This window comes from Aquarana catesbeiana, linkage group LG06, assembly GCF_042186555.1.
Source record: "Aquarana catesbeiana isolate 2022-GZ linkage group LG06, ASM4218655v1, whole genome shotgun sequence".
NCBI lineage: Eukaryota > Metazoa > Chordata > Amphibia > Anura > Ranidae > Aquarana > Aquarana catesbeiana.
In genome coordinates this window covers 412623783-412648705 of record NC_133329.1, presented here as the reverse complement: position 1 = coordinate 412648705, position 24923 = coordinate 412623783, and the positions used below count along the sequence as shown (strand labels likewise).

General features: G+C 46.8%; 1 protein-coding gene across 1 annotated transcript in view; it reads left to right on the top strand.

Annotated features, from left to right (window-relative positions):
* The first annotated feature begins 740 nt into the window (after window positions 1–740).
* The window catches only part of LOC141147295 (protein mono-ADP-ribosyltransferase PARP14-like), a 97753-nt gene continuing 73570 nt past the window's right edge, over window positions 741–24923 (top strand). The window contains exons 1-6 of the mRNA XM_073634504.1: window positions 741–1070; window positions 5938–6071; window positions 13903–13936; window positions 17010–17219; window positions 18377–18613; window positions 21361–23591. Coding sequence (XP_073490605.1) covers window positions 881–1070; window positions 5938–6071; window positions 13903–13936; window positions 17010–17219; window positions 18377–18613; window positions 21361–23591 — 3036 coding nt within the window. The 5' untranslated portion in view covers window positions 741–880. The remainder of the gene's footprint in view (window positions 1071–5937; window positions 6072–13902; window positions 13937–17009; window positions 17220–18376; window positions 18614–21360; window positions 23592–24923) is intronic.

Here is a 24923-nt window from a genome sequence, read left to right as displayed (position 1 = left end):
ACACAGTTTACTATACTTTAGAGATGAATGGACACATGAGCGATCGGTAAATGTGTTCATTCAGAAAAGGAGGGGGTCTGTAAATGACATTTACCGGCCCCTTCCCCCGGATCCCCCTGCAGTGCAGCTGGATGGAGGAAGAGGAGGAGAAGCTTGCAGTGCTAAGGGGAAAGGAACAAGAGGATCAGTGTCTGCAATAAGGTGGTCCTCCTGCTCAGCAAGTGCCCGGGCCCCCTTTTTTAACTGATAGGACCCAGGCCTGGTACAGGAAGGCTGGCTGTACTGCCTTATCTGTGGCCCTGGCACATGGGGGTGATAAGGGTGTGCCCAGGCACACTCGGCACACCCCCTGCACACGCCTATGGGCAAGGCTTTCCAGCACAGAGCAATACACATGGTGTGGATGGGCTCTCAGGGTTTCCATCTAGCTTTATATGTTATTTTCTGTCTGATAGTATGTTGCTTTTTTTCATCTTTCTTTTCTCTGTAATCTGAAACTTTGTAAATAAAGAATTCAAAAAGAAACAATCTTTGTATTTCCCCTTTCTGAGGATGGAGGAGGATTTTCTGTACTAATACTGAGCTATATCCTCCACCTGTCCAATCAGCCCTGAGAGAGGTGACAACCCAATGTACAATATGGAACAGCAAGTCCCAGAAAGTGAACGCGGGTTGTAGGACTGACACACACAGCTGGGGCTTTTCTGGGAACAATCTCCAGCAGAAAGTCATCTGAGCTGCAAAAACTGAAAGTAAAAGAGTCTTCAGAGTTCTTGCTTCATAAACAGCAGATGCTCAACCAGAAAACACCGACCTCCATGCCCTGCCTGGCTGTACCTCCTCACCTTCCGCTAACCGACCCCCACTAAAAATCACCACCATGGGGGACAGCAAGTACCTGCACCCTGTGGCCCTAACCTGGAGCCAGGGGCCACAAAAACTGAAAAAGCTGAAAAATAAACTGCAGCTGTATTTTTGGAGTAAGAACAAATCAGACGGAGGAGACTGTGAGATCCGAGACACCGACTGCACCCGAGGATATGTCCTCATATACTTCAAGGAGGAGGCAGGTAGGTAATGGGGTAGGGGCATTATACTATACTACAAGGGGGAGCCACTTAATTACTGGGGATTGGAGGGGATCCTCATACACTACAAGGAGGAGGGAGGTAAGTACTGAGGACTGGAGGGAGATCCTCATACACTACAAGGAGGAGGGAGGTAAGTACTGAGGACTGGAGGGAGATCCTCATACACTACAAGGAGGAGGGAGGTAAGTACTGAGGACTGGAGGGAGATCCTCATACACTACAAGGAGGAGGGAGGTAAGTACTGAGGACTGGAGGGAGATCCTCATACACTACAAGGAGGAGGGAGGTAAGTACTGAGGACTGGAGGGAGATCCTCATACACTACAAGGAGGAGGGAGGTAAGTACTGAGGACTGGAGGGTTATCCTCATACACTACAAGGAGGAGGGAGGTAAGTACTGAGGACTGGAGGGATCCTCATATACTACAAGGAGGAGGGAGGTAAGTACTGAGGACTGGAGGGAGATCCTCATACACTACAAGGAGGAGGGAGGTAAGTACTGAGGACTGGAGGGATCCTCATACACTACAAGGAGGAGGGAGGTAAGTACTGAGGACTGGAGGGAGATCCTCATACACTACAAGGAGGAGGGAGGTAAGTACTGAGGACTGGAGGGGATCCTCATACACTACAAGGAGGAGGGAGGTAAGTACTGAGGACTGGAGGGGGATCCTCATACACTAAAAGGAGGAGGGAGGTAAGTACTGAGGACTGGAGGGGATCTTCATACACTACAAGGAGGAGGGAGGTAAGTACTGAGGACTGGAGGGGATCCTCATACACTACAAGGAGGAGGGAGGTAAGTACTGAGGACTGGAGGGGGATCCTCATACACTAAAAGGAGGAGGGAGGTAAGTACTGAGGACTGGAGGGGATCTTCATACACTACAAGGAGGAGGGAGTCTCCGGCACCCTGTGATTGGGTAAATGGGGTCATGTGCGGAGGCGGGACTCCAGGAGCAAGCGCGAGCGTTAACAGGCCAGCCCCGCCGCCGCACATGACCCCATACACCCAATCACAAGGCGCCGGAGGCTGAACATGGCGGAGCGCGGGGGACACAAAAATTCAAGATTGTGAGCCGCCGCTGTCTCCTCCTCCTGCTCCCCTCCGGACCGATGGGAAACAAAGAAGAAAAGGTGAGACTCCCTCGTGATGAGAGTCGTGTTGCTGGCCCCGGGGGGACACGGTCTGGGAAGAGGGAGCAGCCAGCCAGAGAAAGAGAGTGAGTAGAAGAGCAGCTAGAGTCATGCAGTGTAGTGGTCAGTATAGGAATACTGTAGGTAGGATAGTGTAGTGGACAGTAAAGTAGTCAGTGCAGTATAGTGGTCAGTATAGTGTAGTGGACAGTATAGTATAGTGGTCAGTATAGTATAGTGGACAGTATAGTGTAGTGGACAGTATAGTGTAGTGGACAGTATAGTATAGTGGACAATATAGTGGTCAGTATAGTGGATAGTATAGTGTAGTGGACAGTATATCGGTCAGTGTAGTGATCAGTATAGTGTAGTGGACAGTATAGTGGGCAGTATAGTGTAATGGACAATATAGTGGTCAGTGTAGTGGACAGTATAGTGTAGTGGGCAGTATAGTGGACAGTATAGTGTAGTGGGCAGTGTAGTGGACAGTATAGTGTAGTGGACAGTATAGCGGTCAGTGTAGTGGGCAGTATAGTGTAGTGGACAGTATAGTGGTCAGTATAGTGTAGTGGGCAGTATAGTGGACAGTATAGTGTAGTGGGCAGTATAGTGTAGTGGACAGTGTAGTGGGCAGTATAGTGGACAATATAGTGTAGTGGGCAGTATAGTGTAGTGGACAGTATAGCGGTCAGTGTAGTGGTCAGTATAGTGTAGTGGACAGTATAGTGGTCAGTATAGTATAGTGGGCAGTATAGTGTAGTGGACCATATAGTGGTCAGTGTAGTGGTCAGTATAGTGTAGTGGACAGTATAGTGGTCAGTATAGTGTAGTGGGCAGTATAGTGTAGTGGACCATATAGTGGTCAGTGTAGTGGACAGTATAGTATAGTGGACAATATAGTGGTCAGTGTAGTGGACAGTATAGTGGATAGTGTAGTAGACAGTATAGAGGTCAGTATAGTGGGCGGTATAGTGTAGTGGACAGTATAGTGGTCAGTGTAGTGGTCAGTATAGTGTAGTGGACAGTATAGCGGTCAGTGTAGTGAGCAGTATAGTGTAGTGGACAGTATAGCGGTCATTGTAGTGAGCAGTATAGTGTAGTGGACAGTATAGTAGTCAGTGTAGTGGTCAGTATAGTGTAGTGCACAGTACAGCAGTCAGTGTAGTGGACAGTATAGTAGTCAGTGTAGTATAGTGGTCAGTGTAGTGGACAGTAGAGTGTAGTGGTCAGTATAGGAATCAGGTTGGTTAGTACTATTGTAGGAAGGGAAGGGACAGGACTCTGGGAGTGCTAAAAGTCGACAGGTTAGGGGGCGCAAATTACTTGCCTTGCCCCGGGTGCTGACAACCCACGCTATGCCACTGACTGGAGGGAGATCCTCATACACTAAAGGAGGAGGGAGGTAAGTACCGAGGACTGGAGGGGATCCTCATACACTACAAGGAGGAGGGAGGTAAGTACTGAGGACTGGAGGGAGATCCACATACACTACAAGGAGGAAGGAGGTAAGTACCGAGGACTGGAGGGGGATCCTCATGCACTACAAGGAGGAGGGAGGTAAGTACTGAGGACTGGAGGAGATCCTCATACACTACAAGGAGGAGGGAGGTAAGTACTGAGGACTGGAGGGAGATCCACATACACTACAAGGAGGAGGGAGGTAAGTACTGAGGACTGCAGGGAGATCCACATACACTACAAGGAGGAAGGAGGTAAGTACCGAGGACTGGAGGGGGATCCTCATGCACTACAAGGAGGAGGGAGGTAAGTACTGAGGACTGCAGGGAGATCCACATACACTACAAGGAGGAGAGAGGTAAGTACTGAGGACTGGAGGGGATCCTCATACACTACAAGGAGGAGGGAGGTAAGTACTGAGGACTGGAGGGGATCCTCATACACTACTAGGAGGAGGGAGGTAAGTACTGAGGACTGGAGGGGGATCCTCATACACTACAAGGAGGAGGGAGATAAGTACTGAGGACTGGAGGGGATCCTCATACACTACGAGGAGGGAGGTAAGTACTGAGGACTGCAGGGAGATCCACATACACTACAAGGAGGAGGGAAGTAAGTACTGAGGACTGGAGGGGGATCCTCATGCACTACAAGGAGGAGGGAGGTAAGTACTGAGGACTGGAGGAGATCCTCCTACACTACAAGGAGGAGGGAGGTAAGTACTGAGGACTGCAGGGAGATCCACATACACTACAAGGAGGAGGGAGGTAAGTACTGAGGACTGGAAGGGATCCTCATACACAACAAGGAAGACTCGGAGGGAGGTAAGTACTGAGGACTGGAGGGGATCCTTATACACTACAAGGAGGAGGGAGGTAAGTACTGAGGACTGGAGGGGATCTTCATACACTACAAGGAGGAGGGAGGTAAGTACTGAGGACTGGAGGGAGATCCTCATACACTACAAGGAGGAGGGAGGTAAGTACTGAGGACTGGAGGGAGATCCTCATACACTACAAGGAGGAGGGAGGTAAGTACTGAGGACTGGAGGGGATCCTCATACACTACAAGGAGGAGGGAGGTAAGTACTGAGGACTGGAGGAGATCCTCATACACTACAAGGAGGAGGGAGGTAAGTACTGAGGACTGGAGGGGATCCTCATACACTACAAGGAGGAGGGAGGTAAGTACTGAGGACTGGAGGAGATCCTCATACACTACAAGGAGGAGGGAGGTAAGTACTGAGGACTGGAGGGGATCCTCATACACTACAAGGAGGAGGGAGATAAGTACTGAGGACTGGAGGGGATCTTCATACACTACAAGGAGGAGGGAGGTAAGTACTGAGGACTGGAGGGGATCTTCATACACTACAAGGAGGAGGGAGGTAAGTACTGAGGACTGGAGGGGATCCTCATACACTACAAAGAGGAGGGAGGTAAGTACTGAGGACTGGAGGGGGATCCTCATACACTACAAGGAGGAGGGAGATAAGTACTGAGGACTGGAGGGGGATCCTCATATACTACAAGGAGGAGGGAGGTAAGTACTGAGGACTGGAGGGGATCCTCATACACTACAAGGAGGAGGGAGATAAGTACTGAGGACTGGAGGGGGATCCTCATATACTACAAGGAGGAGGGAGGTAAGTACTGAGGGCTGGAGGGGGATCCTCATACACTACAAGGAGGAGGGAGATAAGTACTGAGGACTGGAGGGGGATCCTCATATACTACAAGGAGGAGGGAGGTAAGTACTGAGGACTGGAGGGGATCCTCATACACTACAAGGAGGAGGGAGATAAGTACTGAGGACTGGAGGGGGATCCTCATATACTACAAGGAGGAGGGAGGTAAGTACTGAGGACTGGAGGAGATCCTCATACACTACAAGGAGGAGGGAGGTAAGTACTGAGGACTGGAGGGGATCTTCATACACTACAAGGAGGAGGGGGGTAAGTACTGAGGACTGGAGGGGATCCTCATACACTACAAGGAGGAGGGAGGTAAGTACTGAGGACTGGAGGAGATCCTCATACACTACAAGGAGGAGGGAGGTAAGTACTGAGGACTGGAGAGGGATCCTCATACACTACAAGGAGGAGGGAGGTAAGTACTGAGGACTGGAGAGGGATCGTCGCTATTAAAAAAAATTGGGTCCATCTGTCTATAAACAATATCAGAGACATTTTATTTCTATAGAGCTCTGATGTGTGAAAGTAATGGTGTATCTGTAATCTTCTCTATCACAGCACAAGATCGGGTTCTGCAGAGGAAGACTCATGAACTGAAATTACCGGATGGGGGGACATTACAGCTGGAAGTCCAATTACCGGAAGACATACAGAGTACAGAGACCTCCCCACCCCCACAGGACGAGGCTGGGGTAAGTGTTGGGGTACAGAGAAGGGGGAGGGGCTCACAGGGGTGAGAGATAAATTACTTTTATTATGGCCCCATGTATGGAAGGGGCTCATTCTGTATATCTGTCAGAGGGGGGCGCTCCTCTCCTGGAGGATGCTGAGCACATTGTGTGCCATCCAAGGGAACATAAATGGCTGATCCCACATAACGGCCTTACTGACACCGGGAACCCCTCCCCCACATGTATTTTTTGTGTGCAGTGGCGGCTGGTGCTCCAATTTATGGCAAATTTGTGGCAAATAAACCCCCCCGCCCGCTCGCCAGCCCTGCACCTACCCCATCCAGGTCGCAGGCAGTTTCAGCGGCTTCCCTGGCTTCTACTACCAGCCAATCCGGTCTTAGGACCTGCTTCTTGTCCTGATTGGCCGAGAGGAGAAGCAGGAAGACAATAGCGAATATTCATTCACTAGTGTTACAAGTGGGTGGGCTCAACCTTTTTGAAGCCAAATAAAGCCTCCGGCTCCAATGACATCATCATCACTAGGGATGAGCTTCGTGTTCGAGTCGAACCCATGTTCGACTCGAACATCGGCTGTTCGATCGTTCGTCGAATTGCGAACGATATGGGCCGTTCGCGCCAAATTCGTGTGGCGCGTCACGGCCCATAATTCACTGCGGCATCGCAGTGCATTGCTTGCTGATGATTGGCCAAGCATGCACTATGACCCGCATGCTTGGCCAATCACAGCGCCGCCTTAACAGAGAGCCATAATTGGCCAAAGCCAAGGAGGCTTTGGCCAATTATGGCTCAGGGGATTTAGTACACGCCCCACACTATATAAGGCCGCCTGCACGGCGGCCCTGTGCAGTGTGTTCCGGTGTGCTTAGAGAGAGAGAGAGACAGTGTCATTTCATTTGAGTTAGCTAGATTAGGCAGGACAGTCAGTCAGTTAGCTGCACTTAAAGTGTATTGTGTATATATATGCATCCCAGGTGCTGCATATATATATATATATATACACTGTATTCAGTTTAGCTAGATCCGTTCCTGTTATCTTCTAGACTATTTACATTTAGTGCAGTGCGTCCTGCTCACAGTGTTCAGCTAGATCCGTTCCTGTTATCTTCTTACTGACAGGCAGGCTTGTCTTGTTACAGTATTTTAAAGAAAATTACTGATGTTCTTTTGATCCTATTAGTACCACAGTCAGGCAGCTAGACTATTTACAGTTAGTGCAGTGCGTCCTGCTCACAGTGTTCTGCTAAACCTACAAGTTAGTGGGGTGCGTCCTGCTCACAGTGTTCAGCTAAACCTACAAGTTAGTGGGGTGCGTCCACCTCACAGTGTTCAGCTAAACCTACAAGCTAGTGTGATGCGTCCTGCTCACAGTGTTCAGCTAGATCCGTTTCTGTTATCTTCTTACTGACAGGCAGGCTTGTCTTGTTACAGTAAATACAGCTACCTGAAGAAAATTGCTGGTGTTCCTTTGATCCTATTAGTACCACAGTCAGGCAGCTAGACTATTTACAGTTAGTGCAGTGCGTCCTGCTCACAGTGTTCTGCTAAACCTACAAGTTAGTGGGGTGCGTCCACCTCACAGTGTTCAGCTAAACCTACAAGCTAGTGGGGTGCGTCCTGCTCACAGTGTTCAGCTAGATCCGTTCCTGTTATCTTCTTACTGACAGGCAGGCTTGTCTTGTTACAGTATTTTAAAGAAAATTACTGATGTTCTTTTGATCCTATTAGTACCACAGTCAGGCAGCTAGACTATTTACAGTTAGTGCAGTGCGTCCTGCTCACAGTGTTCAGCTAAACCTACAAGCTAGTGGGGTGCGTCCTGCTCACAGTGTTCAGCTAGATCCATTTCTGTTATCTTCTTACTGACAGGCAGGCTTGTCTTGTTACAGTAAATACAGCTACCTGAAGAAAATAGCTGGTGTTCTTTTGATCCTATTAGTACCACAGTCAGGCAGCTAGACTATTTACAGTTAGTGCAGTGCATCCTGCTCACAGTGTTCTGCTAAACCTACAAGTTAGTGGGGTGCGTCCTGCTCACAGTGTTCAGCTAAACCTACAAGTTAGTGGGGTGCGTCCACCTCACAGTGTTCAGCTAAACCTACAAGCTAGTGGGGTGCGTCCTGCTCACAGTGTTCAGCTAGATCCGTTTCTGTTATCTTCTTACTGACAGGCAGGCTTGTCTTGTTACAGTAAATACAGCTACCTGAAGAAAATTGCTGGTGTTCTTTTGATCCTATTAGTACCACAGTCAGGCAGCTAGACTATTTACAGTTAGTGCAGTGCGTCCTGCTCACAGTGTTCTGCTAAACCTACAAGTTAGTGGGGTGCGTCCTGCTCACAGTGTTCAGCTAAACCTACAAGTTAGTGGGGTGCGTCCACCTCACAGTGTTCAGCTAAACCTACAAGCTAGTGGGGTGCGTCCTGCTCACAGTGTTCAGCTAGATCCGTTCCTGTTATCTTCTTATTGACAGGCAGGCTTGTCTTGTTACAGTATTTTAAAGAAAATTGCTGGTGTTCTTTTGATCCTATTAGTACCACAGTCAGGCAGCTAGACTATTTACAGTTAGTGCAGTGCGTCTTGCTCACAGTGTTCTGCTAAACCTACAAGTTAGTGGGGTGCGTCCACCTCACAGTGTTCAGCTAAAGCTACCTGTAGAAGGTTGGTGGTGTTCTCATACTACAGGCAGGCAGTTGATTTTGCTAGCTGCAGTATCAGTACATATATATATATATATATATATATATATATATATATATATATATATATCCCAGCTTAGTGCAGCTACAGGCCATTAGTATGTCTGGAAGGCCAAGAAGGAGAGGCAGACAGTCACAAGCCAATAAGAGAGGGCAAGCAGGCTCTGTGTCTAGTGCTGGTCGTGGAGACGGTGCATCCTCATCAGCACGTGGCCATGGGACACGCTTGGCCTTTTTTTCGGCAGCTGGCCGTGTTGAGCCGCAACATGCGGAAGACTTGGTCGAGTGGATGACCAAGCCGTCCTCATCCTCCTCATCCTCTCTCACCCATGCCCAGGGTACTTTGTCTGGCAAAGCAGCGGCCTCTTCCCTCGGCTCAATGTCATCAGTGACTCCTTCCCTAGCCCCACCATGTCCTCCTGAGGAGTCCCTCGAACTGTTTGACCACAGTGTTGGGTACATGCTCCAGGAGGATGCCCAGCGTTTGGAAGGCTCTGATGATGATACTGAGCTCGATGAAGGCAGTAACACGAGCACGGACAGAGGGGGTGCCCAAGAAGGACAGCAATCTGGCAGTCATGCTCCCCCTGCTGCAGCATACTGCCAGGTTTGCTCCAGTGATGAGGAGGGAGGGGATGATGAGGTCACTGACTCAACGTGGGTGCCTGATAGGAGAGAGGAGGAAGAGGAGGAGGAGGAGGCGGCACATCACCAACGAGGCAGGGTGCCCTCCAGGGGCCAGCCTAAGGGCAGCACATTGACTGCATCACACCCCAAAGCTCCACATGTGCAGGGCGCTGCAGTCTCTGCGCGTTATTCTAAAAGTTCTTTGGTGTGGGCCTTTTTTGAGACGAGTGCATCAGATCGCACCGCTGCTATTTGCAACATATGTCTCAAGCGTATCTCGCGTGGCCAAAACATCTCCCGCTTGGGTACCACATGCTTGACCAGACATATGTTGACCTGCCATGCAGTTCGTTGGCAAGTGTATCTAAAAGACCCACACCAAAGAACAAAGAGGACCTCTGCTTGCTCCTCATCAGCTGAGATTTCCAACCCCACTAGACCTTCAGTCCTCTCTGAGACCTGCACTGAGAGGAATGAAGGTGTAGAATTAGGTGTGTCACAGCCACGTACTTGTGGGCAATCTGATTTTGGTACACCGACGTCAGATTGTACCAGGCAAATTTCCCTGCCCCAGCTGCTGCACCGCCGAAAGAAGTTTGCTCCCAGCCATCCACATGCCCAGCGGTTGAATGCTAGCTTGGCAAAATTGCTAGCACTTCAACTGCTGCCTTTTCAGTTGGTAGACTCTGCCCCCTTCCGTGAGTTTGTGGAATGTGCAGTTCCTCAGTGGCAGGTACCCAAACGCCACTTTTTCTCACGGAAGGCGATTCCGGCTCTCTACCAGCATGTGGAAGGCAATGTCCATGCCTCGCTGGACAGGGCGGTCAGCGGTAAGGTGCATATTACCGCTGACTCATGGTCCAGCAGGCATGGACAGGGACATTACCTAAGTTTCACGGCGCATTGGGTGACTCTGCTGGCAGCTGGGAAGGATGCAGGACAAGGTGCAGTAGTGTTGGAGGTTGTTCCGCCACCACGCCTCCAAAATGCTAATGATTGTGACACACCTCTCTCCTCCACCCCCTCCTCTTCTTCTTCCTCCATGGCCTCTTCCTCGGAACCAGCGGTGCTCCGTAGTCGTTCAAGGGGCTACGCAAGTACGCAGGCCAAAAGATGCCATGCGGTGCTTGAGCTGGTGTGCTTGGGGGACAGGAGCCACACTGGGGCAGAGGTTCTGTCAGCTCTGCAGGGGCAGGTTCAGAGGTGGTTGACGCCACGCCAACTTAAGGCAGGAATGGTGGTTTGCGACAATGGCACCAACCTCCTCTCTGCCCTCCGACAGGGACAAATGACCCATGTGCCCTGTTTGGCTCACGTCCTTAACTTGGTGGTGCAGCGGTTCTTGGGCAGGTACCCGGGCTTACAGGATGTCCTGAGGCAGGCCAGGAAAGTCTGTGTGCATTTCCGCCGGTCATATAATGCCAGTGCTCGGCTGACGGACCTCCAAAAGGAGTTTAACCTGCCCAAGAACCGCCTAATCTGTGACATGCCCACCAGGTGGAACTCAACGTTGGCCATGCTGCAGCGGCTGCACACGCAGCAGAGGGCCATCAATGAGTACCTGTGCGACTATGGCACCAGGACAGGGTCAGGGGAGCTTGTTTTTTTTTCCCCACGCCAGTGGGCCATGATCAGGGATGCATGCACTGTCCTGTCACCATTTGAGAAGGCCACGAGGATGGTGAGCAGTGACAGTGCATGCATCAGTGACACTGTCCCCCTTGTCCACCTGTTGGAGCACACGCTGCGTGGAATAATGGACAGGGCACTTGAGGCAGAACAGAGGCAGGAAGAGGAGGACTTCCTTAGCTCTCAAGGCCCCCTTTATCCAGACAGTGTTCCTGCGTGCCCGCCGATCACACAGGAAGAGGACGAGGAGGAAGAGGAGGAGGAGGAGGAGGAAGATTGTGTCAGTATGGAGGTGGAACCTGGCACTCAGCATCAGCAGCAGTCTTTAAGGGATCAGTCCCAAGAAACACATGGACTTGTACGTGGCTGGGAGGAGGTGGCTGCGGACCATGTCGTCCTTAGTGACCCAGAGGACTCCGGACCGAATGCCTCAGCAAACCTACGCTGCATGGCCTCCCTGATCCTGCAAAGCCTGCGTAAGGATCCTCGTATTCGTGGTATCAAGGAGAAGGACCAATACTGGCTGGCAACCCTCCTTGATCCACGTTACAAGGGTAAGGTTGCGGACCTTATCTTGCCATCGCAGAGGGAGCAGAGGATGAAACATCTTCGGGAGGCCTTGCAGAAAGGTCTGTGCAACGCGTTCCCAGAGACTGGGAGGTTACAAACTCCTGTTTCTGGACAACGTGTTGCTGAGGCTTCGGTCAGTCAAAGAAGGAGCGGTGGAGAAGGTGGCCGTCTGACCGATGCGTTCAGACAATTTTTTGGTCCGCAGCCCCAAGGTATGATCGGTTCCAGCAACCATCGCCAGCGTCTGTTTTACATGGTGCAGGAATACCTAGGGGCAAGATCAGACTTGGACACCTTTCCCACCGAAAATCCTCTGGGTTACTGGGTCTTGAGGATGGATCACTGGCCAGAGCTTGCACAGTATGCAATTGAGCTACTGGCCTGTCCTGCATCCAGCGTTCTTTCGGAACGCACATTCAGTGCTGCTGGAGGCGTGGTAACCGATCACAGGGTGCGTCTGTCCACTGACTCGGTCGATCGACTGACCTTCATAAAAATGAATGAGTCTTGGATCACCACCAGCTACCAAGCACCTGATGCTGATGTAACCGAATAATTTTTTTTGAAATCTCAGATCCCTTCAAAGACTGCCTATGCTGATGCTGAGTGACTATTCCTGAGTAATTATCCTCTTCCTCCTCAATCATCACGCTGATAGCTTGTAAGAGCATTTTTGGTTCTGGGCGCCACCACCAGTGCCTAAGGCACAATTTTTCAGCCCCTGTTTAACAGGGGCGTGTAATTACGATTTTTGATGTAATACTTTGCAGCAGGGCTCGTTCCTGCATTCCAACTAGAGTGTCTGTGAGGGGTTGCAGTGTTGTGGCACCAGCACCAGTGCCTAAGGCCCAATTTTTCAGCCCTTGTTTAACAGGGGCGTGTAATTACAATTTTTGATGCAATACTTTGCAGCAGGGCTCGTTCCTGCATTCCAACTAGAGTGTCTGTGAGGGGTTGCAGTGTTGTGGCACCAGCACCAGTGCCTAAGGCCTAATTTTTCAGCTCCTGTTCAACAGGGGCGTGTAATTACAATTCTTGATCTAATATTTCACAGCAGAGCCCTGTGAGGGCTTACAGTGTTGTGGCCACAGCAACACCTAAGGCCCAAATTTCTGCTGAGTATATAGGGCAGGACCCTACTTTCAAACAACTAACTTACAAACGACTCCTACTTGCAAACGGAAGGAGACAACAGGAAGTGAGAATAAATCTACCCCTAGGAAGGGAAATTCTCTCCTGTAAGAGTTAATATGGGAAAAACATTTCTCCTTTCCACTGATGCTTTCCAATCCATTGGGACAAAAAGTGAGGTGAAATCTTCTGAAGAGGAGGAAAGACAACAAAACAAATGTCACAGGGGTGATAACCCTTCCCTATGTTTTCCAAAAAGCTTAAAAAAGATTTTTTGGCTGGAGCTAAACACGTTAAAAATGTACCCGTTCAAAATTACAAAGAGATTCTACTTAACAACAAACCTACAGCCTGTATACTGCTGTTCAGAGTATATAGGGCCTGGTGGCCCCACACCTTTCCTTATTTTAATTTGGGTGCGGGGTTCCCCTTAATATCCATACAAGACCCAAAGGGCCTGGTAATGGACTGGGGGGTACCCATGCCGTTTGTCTCACTGATTTTCATCCATATTGCCAGGACCCGACAAGCAGTTTTAAATGAGATTTTTTCCTTTAAAAATGACATTTGGTGCAGGGACTGTTCTAAACACGGGAAACACGCGTCACTTTACAGGCATACTATAGACACCCCTCAGGTACGATATTTAAAGGAATATTTCACTTTTTTTTTTTTTACTTTAAGCATCATTAAAATCACTGCTCCCGAAAAAACGGCCATTTTTAAAAGTTTTTTTTGCATTGATACATGTCCCCTGGGGTAGGACCCGGGTCCCCAAACCCTTTTTAGGACAATACCATGCAAATTAGCCTTTAAAATGAGCACTTTTGATTTCGAACGTTCGAGTCCCATAGACGTCAATGGGGTTCTAACGTTCGTGCGAACTTTCGGTCCGTTCGCAGGTTCTGGTGCGAACCGAACCGGGGGGTGTTCGGCTCATCCCTAATCATCACAATATAAATTGTTTGTTGAGAACAAATGTTCTTTGGTCAAATACTTCATACATAGAGCTCTCAGTGGATGGGTTGTGGACCCCAACCCCCAGAAGTGTAAACTTAATTTCTAATAACCTATATTGGACCCCCAAGAAGGCTCCAGGTTTGGGAAATAAAACTAGAAGATAAACTAGAAGATATACACACAAATGCCATGATTGTGATTTGGTGTTTTTTTTTTGCAGGCTTCTAAAACCGAGAAGAGCCAGAACCTCCCAGGTAACTGAACAATATTGAGTTTACAGAGGCGTAAACCGAAACATATAAGCCTCCAGAGGAAAGTGTCTATAGAAGCCTTTCTCTACCAGGGTTCCTCCAGAGGTTGCTAGGGGTTCCTTGAGTTTGAGTAGTGATGGATTGATCTCCCACCCGATAGTGCCCATATAGTTCTGACACTAACACCACTCATGCTTTCCATTGACCACCAGCGCAAGGAAGCCCTTCCTTGGGTTAATGAAGGCTGATCCATGTATAATGCTCACTCCCAAAAAGGCCCAGCGAGTAGTCCCAAGATTCTTTCCCAAGCTAGTGTATCTGCAGTCAGGCACACCATCTCAGCCATTCTTCTGGCTTAGTAAATAGTCTAGAGGTTTTTTTTTTTGTTATGCTTTATTGAAACTTGAACTTGGATGTGGTGTAAGGTAACTGTGGGATACTCTAGCATTGTAAAGTAGCAACTTAAGCCACCCAGGGACCCCATAAGAAATGTCCAACTTTTAACATGGGTGCAGCACTGATGCAAGAGGGATCGCAGCAGCGTATAGTCGCTGGGATTTCTCATACATTACTCTGTACTCACTAGTGTCCCTGGATATTTGAGTGCCTCCTTCCAATATCAACCATACATGTGTCCAGTGGACACTTCAGACCAGATCCCCAGATAAATCCCTCAATCACCTCCAGCAAAGTTCAGTGGAATAGCCCCCCCCCCCATCTAACACAGCTGGGACCTCGATGAGCAAATGAAACAAAAAAACAGCTACATTGCCCAGAAGGGCAGCAGCCCTTCAGACTGATATCTCCTTCTCCTAGAATAGAACCCTGCTGTTCCAGGCCTCAGACTATTTTTGCTCTTTCCCAGCCACCTACTGGGTACCCTCTCCCAGGGATTGGCTGATACCACATAAATAGGCTGGAAATTTGACTTTCCCAGCCCACTACATTCCAGAACCATTCAGAAGGCAGGGGGAAGCAGTCAATCCCACAACCAGTGAAACTCAGAGCAGCCCAAAGCAATCAAAAGCTGATTACAGAGGAGCTAAAGAATTAAATGTACCTAACCTAGCGAGCACCTATCTAGGAGAATGCTACATATAGTAACACTACGGTATGCACACAAATTAAAGACAGTCCTTTGGAGGGTAGTATGGTCACCAACACAAACACTGAGAAATAGGGCAATATGAAGTCAACACACTGGCAATTAGGACAATGTATCAGAAATAAATGTGTAAATGTTACAATACCTCATTCATTATAATGTGATCATTTGTTGCAATATTCAGGTGATAATCACAGTAGAAAGGCAGCCCAGTATGTCTCATGAACCCCCAACCATTCCTTCCCTGTACTGAAGGCACTGTGGGCAGCCACTAGGCCCCTCTCCCTCCCTCCCATACATAACCTATCTGTGACCAGAGCGAGGTGATGGAGGAGACCAGAGGTCTATGTCACCATCTGTATCTTCTGTACCTTGGAATGATGGGAAGGTATACGATGATGTGTATGGCAGCCAAAGAACAAGTAGCAATTTTATGGCCTTTTATGGACAGTTTATGATCAATGATGTACTTTACAAATACACAAAATAATTCTGTGTTCCTGCAAATGGATGGTTGGCCACTCATCTTGTGCGCCACTTATGTCCATTGGCCAAGTGCCATGGTGGGTCCTGGCACATTAGAGACAACAACCAAAAGTCCCCCCCAGAAGCTCTTTTTGATAAACCTCTTCTTCTTTTCTAAGGAAAATCCGACTGTGTGAAATAATAACCCTTGTAGAATATTCTGTCAGGAATAGTGGAAGTAAAAGTTCAGTTTTTAGATGGCAGGATAGGCTTCCCTAAAGAGATGAGTTTTCAAGTATCCACTAAAGGCAGACAAATTAGGGTAGGGAGCTCCAGAAGATGGAAGAGACTCTGGAAAAGTCCTGAGGGCAAGCATAGGAGGAGGTGATGGGGGATCTAGAAAGCAGGAGGTCTTGGGAGGGATTTTTAATTTTATTAGCTGGGTGAGGGAAAGCCAGTGGAGGGACTGGCAGACACTGAATGGTTGGTGAGGAAATGAGTGAGTCTGACAGCAGAATTCATGATGGACTGAGAGTGGGATAGCCTGTGTAGAGGGAGGCCAGCAAGGAGGGATTTGCAATAGAAAAGGTGAGAGATAACATGAGAGTAGATGAGCTTATTGGTGGGGTAGTTGGTTAGGACAGTGGTCATCAACCCTGTCCTCAGGGCCCACTAACAGGCCAGGTTTTATGTATTACCTTGGGGAGATGCAGACTAGAATACTGCAATCACTGAGTAGCAAATGATATCGCCTGTGAATTATTTCAGTTATCTTGCAAACCTGGCCTGTTAGTGGGCCCTGAGGACAGGGTTGATGACCACTGGGTTAGGAAGGAGTGTATTTTTGGAGGTTATGGAGGTTAAGGTGGCAGGATTTGAACATTGACTGAATGTGAGGCTGGAAGGAGAGGTCAGAGTCCAGGGTTAAACCAAACATCCTGACATCAGATAAGAGACTGATAGTTGTGTTATAGATCTTGATGAAAATCTTGGAGGAGGGGGATGGGGGGGGGGATTGAGAGGAAATATTGCGAACTCGTTTTTAGAAAGATTGAGTTTTAGGAAGTGGCGTGACCTCCAGACTGATATGTCAGATTTGAGTGCCATCAGCATAGAGATGGTATAAGAAGTCATTCTAGGTTATCACTCGTCCCCAATTATCAGCAATGGTGACGGTGCCCTTCAATTTCAAGCAACAGTGGAAATGGCAAATTGACAATATTTCTGAGCTGTCCACATACAGCCAGAGTGAAGGGGGTTGTTAAAAAAAATGTCAGGCAGAAAATGCACCTACAGAAAGATAAAACCAACTGTCAACTGTTCTGATGGGAATTACAGACAAAGCTGAGCATGTTCTAGAGGAGGAAGGAGGACATTACTGAGACCTATTGTTGGGATTTATATAGACATAATGGGAAAGATAAGTATGGATGGTTGTAAATATTTGGGATAGAGCAATAATATGTCCAAATTTTAATGCAGTCTTATAATTCTTTCCACTTTTAGGCACAGGGAAACCAACTCCAGAGAAAGAAGAGGTGTTACCCAGCCGTTTGTCCACTTCAGTTCTGATTGAGAACATCCCAGACAGCTGCACTCCGGAGATGTTAAACCTCCTGGTGGGGAATATCAGTGACAGATCCATGGACACGGACTTCTACATAGAGAATATTCCGGAGATCCAATCTGCCGTCATCACCTTCACATGTGATATAGGTCAGACAACCGACAAAGACAATGATTTCCTGAGTACTGTTCATGAACAACAAAAATGGCCCTACTGTCCATAACTTATCAAATTCCATATTTTATCTTCTTAGTGCGGGTTTAGATGTGAAAGATGATATGTGATTGGTTGGTATGGACTGCAGGAATATTTATCTTTTTCCTTAATTTCACATTAATCAGACTGACTTGATGTGAGGGGAGTTGCAGGGCCAACATTTGGAGAAGGACCCTCCTGTGAACTGGTCTCTTTAACACACTAGTTAGTCTTGTCAAGATGCACATAGCAGGTACTCATGGAGCCATCGATACATAATATGCCAATGATGATAAAGCAATGCATACTACCAGTGGCAATGTTGGTGGTAATCTTGACTTGCCAAGCTAACATTTTGGGTTAGATTCTCCCCCAAGCATTCTTCCTGTACAGATGTGGATTTTACTCTCCATCTTGTGTAGATTTGCTCCGGCTTACTCCCAAAACCCTGTGATAGGTATGCTGGCTTCCACCTAGCCTGGCCCTGTGGGGCTGTTTGTGGTTCTCAGAAATAGTATCAGCATTATATACTGGAAATCACTATTGACGTATCGCTACAACTGACAACCAATCAGTGCCAATCCAGGCAGGTGGTATGCATGAGTATAGATGGGAGGGTGATGTTCTTTGTCCATTTTATGATACCTATATGGTCTAGTAATGGGACCTATCCAAGGCTTTAGAAAGCAAATTTCATGCTGGATAGAAAAAGTAAGTAAAATATTAAAGTGTATGTCAGGAAAAAATAAAAATCCCCAGTACTTGCACCTGTACATTTCTCCTCTGCTGGACTATGGGGCCAACCCCCCACCCCCCAAATGATGCAAATGGTGATCGGGGGAGATGTTCTGTAGTCCAGGAGTGGAGAACTCTGCACTGCTTGAGATTTCTGTAATTCTGGCCACTAGATGGAGCTGATGAGCATAGGACACCCATATGTCTTTGTAACAAGAGAGACAATGTAACAATTCTGGAGAATGCAATTAGCAAATAAATGTAACCAATGGTTACATACTCTTTCAGTAAATGGCAGCAGAGCCAGACTGCCAGGCTGGACTGGGAAGATGTATGTATCCACTTATTCACTGGGATGTAATGTCTCCATTCACAGATATTGATGATTTCATTGGAAAGTTCTCTGGGAGCTCAAGAGTAAAACGGCAGAAAATTATAGCAAAGAGTCTGGAAGAAACCAGAAGTGTCCGAGTGGAGGGGATCCACCCCAGTACCCCGGAGGACATGGTCACACTTTACTTCGAGAGCGCAAAGAACGGAGGAGGGCGTGTAGAAGATATGGAGATGTTATCAGATGAAGGAGCCGCGCTGGTCACATTTCACCAAGCAGGAGGTGAGAGGGATAGATGCTGATGGCACTGGGGGTAGTGGATGTTAATGTCTGGGGCAGGAGGAGATGGAACTGATGCTGTATATTGTCACCCTAAGTCAGCCTTGCGCAATCTTTTCAACACAGATGAACCCTTGAAATAACTTTCCGGTCTCAGGGAACCCCTGCTAAAAGCTACTATATCTACAACTCATGATACATACTGTATGTGGACAGTGGGAAGAGTGCTCCTTACAGCTGTGGTCATTGGGAAGAATTACTGCCTTACAGACATCTAAAAAGATCAATAGTGTCAGTAGTAATGGCTCTTAGAGGCAGAATTTTCTCATTGCCCAAGGAACTCCTAGCAACCTCTGGAGTAAGCTTAGGTTTCTTTGGAACCCTGATTGAGGAAGAATGCTGCTAACATGGTCATTGGGAAGAATTTCCCCCTTACAGATAGCTAAAAAGATCAATGATGTCAGTGGGAACGTATCTGAGAGGCAGAAATTGCTCATTGCTCAAGGAACCCCTAGCAACCTCTGAAGGAACCCAAGGGTTTCATGAAACCCTGGTTGAGAAACCCTGCCCTATGCAATAAAAATTTGTGCTGAGTATTCAAGAGCCTGGTTGAGGCCTAGCTCAGAACCCTCAAGCTGCTCTGCGTAGTCGAGGAGGGTACAGTACTCAAGGTAGAGAGCCAGAGAATGTAAGTCTTACTGGAGGGGGATTGGTGTCCAGTCTTCTGGATTCTGGCACTCCGTTGAATAGAGCAGAAGTCTGGTCGAGTCTGGAGCCCTGTTGCCTGAGGAGACCTATGACCGTCTCTCCCTGTGAGTTAAAGCAATAAAACTTGAAAAAGTCCAAATTGATTGGTAACCGTCATTGTTGTGACTGTCTCCACTGTGGGCATGGGTCCACCCTGGGATAATGTCAGCCTTCTTCCTGCATTGGAGGCATGTTTTCCCTGCCCCTGGGCAAGGAGGAGTGCTACATAAATTTCTCTTAACTTCTCCAGAATATTACTGGAAAAGTCACCTAAATCTATAGTAATATATACTATATTAGAACAAAATCAGGTGGGACTTTACATGTACCTTGTAGGGTCTAATAAATACAGACACCATTGAAAATTAAAAAGGAGCAAGTGTTTATTCTACACATACAGATAGTTTGTTTTTTTTTAAAAAAAATTGAAGACAGAACTGGTTAAAATCACATTTACAGTTAGGTTGCCCAGGTTGTTGTTATCCTGGTGGAAGAAATCCAAAAAAATGGCCTACGTGTTTCGCGGGATGACCCGCTTCATCAGGGCCTCGGATTTTAGCACAAATTATATATATATACTGTAATGCTATACAAGCAAGTTATTAACACAATAATTCATATTGAAATTATGAAAAATTAATTGGATACTCCAACACTGTTATCTAACGACAGTGGCATCGCTAGGGGGTGGCTTTTGGGGCTATAGCCCCGAATCTGGGGTCCATAGCCCCGAGTCTCTGCAGGGGTCCCCAAGGGGAGGGGAGGCTCTCTGGGGACCCTGATGTAAGTGGGGGGGCTCTCTGGGGACCCTGATGCAAATGAGAGGCTCTCTGGGGACCCTGATTTTAAGGGGGAGGCTATCTGGGGACCCTGATTTAAGGGGGAGGCTCTCTGGGGACCCTAAGGCAAGGGGGGCTCTCTGGGGACCCTGATGCAAGGGGAATGCTCTCTGGGGACTCTGATGTAAGGAGGAGGCTCTCTGGGGATCCTGATGTAAGGGGGTGCTCTCTAGGGACCCTGATGTATAGGGGGCTCTCTGGGGACCCTGATGTAAGTGGGGGGCTCTCTGGGGATATATATACACACACGTATATTACTGTATATACATGTGTATGCCCGCCCAAGCGTATGACTTTCTTTACTACGCTGCTATGGGCTCTAGCCCCAGATCTTTTGTAGACCTAGCAATGCCCCTTTCTAACGATATCACATCTAATTTTAATCTCTTTTAATGATAATTTATTAAGTCTGCCGACTAGATTATGATAAAGCTTGTTGTATGCACCATGACAAAGTAGGGGGGGGGTGAGAAAAAGAGGGCGAGCATCTGAGTCAAAGTGTACATATAGCCTATACTTTAGGAGTTTGCATAAATTTGAAGCATGTGAGAAACATAAAAAGCTATAAATAAATAATTCAAGATTCATCTGTAAAAAGTTGGCGATTAAGCCTGGGGAGCCCATGGGGATTAACTCCGCGTACCCCTAGCATATGTTCCTATATATTGATGGCATGTTGAGTATTTATGGTGAAATTGGCAATTATATTTAAAAAGAGGCTAAGATGAATATAAGGTGACTGATCATAAGGGGATGGGGAGGATGGGAAAAGGAAAAGATAGCGGAAAAAGAAGGGGAAAAAGGAACAGGTGATAGGGGGGGGCAAAAGTAGGGTCATAGGTGTCTCACACTTATCCCCCCATACTCCTTTATTCTGAATCTAACCTGCCAGAGCTGCCATGGTAAAGGTTTTATAGAAAACGGAAAGTGTTTTACTGTATTCGACTTTATATTACTGTTCCAAAATAGTACTAAAAGCATAATCATTACAATACCACCTTCTTTATTTACAGCTGGTTGTTTACTACAAAAATGATGCTATAGAGTATTATTAATTATATTCTATTTGTTGACATGAAGACAATCACTAATTCTGATGTATCTCTGCTTTCTGCTACCTTCCATATCTTCTAACTAACAAGCACTATATTTCTTTTATTACAGTTCTAAACACGGTGATGAGAAAGCGGCATGTGCTAAACAATAACACAATATCAGTGTACCCATATTACCCATCCATTGGACATTGCTTGTATGGAAAGGATGGACCTCATATAGAAATACCCGATTCGGTAGAAATCCCCATCAGTCCACATATACTGGCATTTATTTTGAAGGATGAACAGATAAAACTAAATGCTGAAAAAGCAGTGGCAGATGTTTCCTGTGATATCACATGGCCGAATGTAGACCACCCCACTCCTGTCATCAAACTGTCTTTGCCCAGTACCCTCTCCAGTCATCTCCAAACCTTAGTAAAGATCATTCCAACATGGAGTGATAACGTCCACAGAAAGTTTAAAGCTTTTATTTCAAAGTATAAAGCCGCAGAGTGTGACCTGAAGCCATCAGTGTGGGAAGCCATCAAAGAAAAGATGTCTAGTTCATCATATGATGGAGTCCTCATAAAACCAGACTTAGCTGCAGAGAAGGTTTTCATTGTGGGTATTTCAGAAGATGTTGAGACGATTGAGCCAATATTTAGAAAACTGTTAGAAGAAACCACTAGACAGCTGAGCAGAGTGGAATATGAGGTGCCTCTTGAACTCAATGCTTATAAATTAATGTTGGCACATGGTTTGGAGAAAAGCATCCTGGAAGATTCTCCACATGTGAAGATTAGTTATGATGGAACTGCTAAGGCCGTCAAACTCTATGGGCCAGAAAATGAAGTGCTCACTGCCAAATGTGAAATTCTCAATACGAAGCAAAGCCTGAAGTCCCAATCCGTTCCCCTCGATCCACACCTCATCAAGTTTCTGAAAGAAGTGGACAATGGAGAATTGTCATGTAGTCTTCTGATTAAAAACAACATAAAAGCAGCTTTTCAGGTGGAAGATAATGAAGTAATGTTAACTGGTTACACCGATAAGGATCTGAGAAATGGTGAAGAAGCTGTGAAGAAGGAATTGTTCTGTAAGTGGATTTCTGTTGAGGATAAAAGTGTCACTCAGAATCTGGGGTGGAGAAATCTGAAGAGCTCCCTAAAGGAGAAGTTTAATGCTGATGGGATGATAGTTTCCATAGATGAGTTCCCTTTGGGGGATGGAGCTGAGGTGGTGATCACTGGTCTTTTCTCACCTGCAAAAGAAACCTACCAGCAGATCCATGACTTTGTAGGGAAAAACACTTTGGTGGAGAAGGACATCAAGCTGAAGTCAAAGGCAGTGTTGCAGTTTATGGAGGAAAAAATGATGCAGGAATGGAATGGAATAATAAAGAATGTGAAGGTTGTGAAGAAACAGAACTTTATCTCCTTGTCTGGCCTAAAGTTCTATGTAGAGGAGGCAGAAACCAGCATAGGAAAAATGATTTCCAAAATCTATCCTGACACCTTATACATTGATAAACCTGGGGTCAAAAAATTCTTTATTGAAAATGAAGACATGTATGTTACTACAGTATGGAACACATACAACTGTGTGATACACTTACAGAAGGAGATAGATGAAAGAATTTCTAATCTAAACGAACCCCATTGCCAAGTCAGCCTCCAGAATGGAGCCACAATGGTTATATATAAAGGGGACCTGTGCCAACAAAATGCGGATGCCATAATAATTGCCTCTAATAAGAATTTAAAGACTACTGGGGGACCAGCACTGGTTTTGGCGAAAGCTGCAGGACCCGGTCTTCGGAAAGAAGGGGAGCTGAAGCCGGGAGAGTGTGTCATGACAGATGTGAGTAATTTACCGTGTAAGAAGGTAATTCATGCAATTGCACCCAAATTGGATAAAAAAGGAAATTCAAACTGTGAGCGTCTTCTACGGAAAGTGATAACCGAGAGCTTGAAGATAGCTGAAAAAAATGGTCAAAGCTCCGTTGCACTTTCTATTGGTGACTTTGTTACTGCTGAGTGTCCCTTGGATCTGTGTGCTCATAACATTGTAAAATCCATAAAATCTTACACAGAAAACCAAGAAGGAGCCAACACCATTAAAAACATCCATCTTGTGGACAGTGATGAAGGTATTTTAAAGACTATCACGGAATTTGTGAATGAAGAGTTTGAAGAAAAACATGTCCAGGTTTTTTCCAAACATGGCATTAAAAAGCAGAAGAAGAAGAAGACTCCTAAGGAAGGGGAAACTATGAACAAAGCCAACGATCAAATGGTGACCACTAAGGAAGGGTTGAACATCAATATAAAACAAGGAAATATTGAAGATGCAATGGTAAGTTCTAATCAGTCAAGGTTTCCTCATTATATTAAATGTACAAAGTAAAGAAATAATAACCTCTGTATCCAATGTATGGCCATATATAGGCAATAGATCAGGCATGTCAAACTCAGGTGAAAGAAACAGTGGGCTGAAGTGTGACTGAATTTTCAAGGGAGGCACATTATGTCTGCTGAGGACCACACCTAATTAAATCCAGTAAGATTTTGGTACTTTAAAACTTAAAGTTAAATTCCAGGTATGGCAATTTTTGCATAGTTATAATGGGCCAGCTTGGACCAATGTAAGTATGTACATTATGTACCAAATCTGTGGGATGCCCATGGAAGCCTCTGATTATGTTGTTTGAAATGTTGTTGCCATTTAATAACCACACGCGAATAGCCATATGTGAAATAGCACACATTTTGCATGTCGCTAGAGTAGGGACAGGTCACCCGTCTGTCAGGGACAGTGTCTATCATCAGGGAGAGGTTTCAGATGAGTAGGGAAAGTGCAGGGCCATGAGATCACGTCATAAACTGGAGTTGGAGGAGAGGGCTGCTTCTTAACCCAATAGGGAGTGCGTTCCCACTTGGGATCCAATTTACTGCCTCTTTCGCTTTTGGTATTCTTTATAAACACTCAGTCTCCCAGTCGCAACTTCAGCAGAGCCCTCACCCAAATCCTTGTGTCTATCCAGCAACACCTGCTTGGCTTTCTGTATCCGATTAGAATGTTCCTGCACCCAGGTTTTGGCCGTGCTGGGCATGCGGTGGATCAAATTCTCTAGGGAGCCCAGTAGGAGGTCCACCGGTAACCGGCCATAGCACCTGCACATCAAGAAAGCCATGTAACCTGTGGCCCAGTGTACCTTGTTGTTGTAGGCCCACACCACAGACCCCACATGTTGGTGCCATCTACCTCGATGCCCCTTGTTCAAGAGTCAGTAGCATGCCCAGAAGGATGTGATTGAACCATTAGCAAGCTCAAGTTGTGTGTGGTAAGGAGTGGTATGCGACTTCTGGATACCACTGAGGCGGCACAGCTTGGACATAATCAGTGACTAAAAGTTTGGGCCTTGGTCCAACAGTATAAATTTGGGACAGCCCTATGGCTGGATTACATTATCCCAAAACAGTTTAGCTGTTGTTGGGGCTGCCAGGTCCTTTGTGGGGACTACCACTGCAAACTTGTGGAAGTGGTCAACAAAAATAAGGGTATAGTGATACCCTGAGGGGGAGCTGGATATTATCAAGAAGTCTATGGTGACCATTTCAAAGGGCTCCGAATTGGTAGTAGCCATGGATGTCGTCTTTTCAGGAGGGGCCTTATGTACGGAACAGG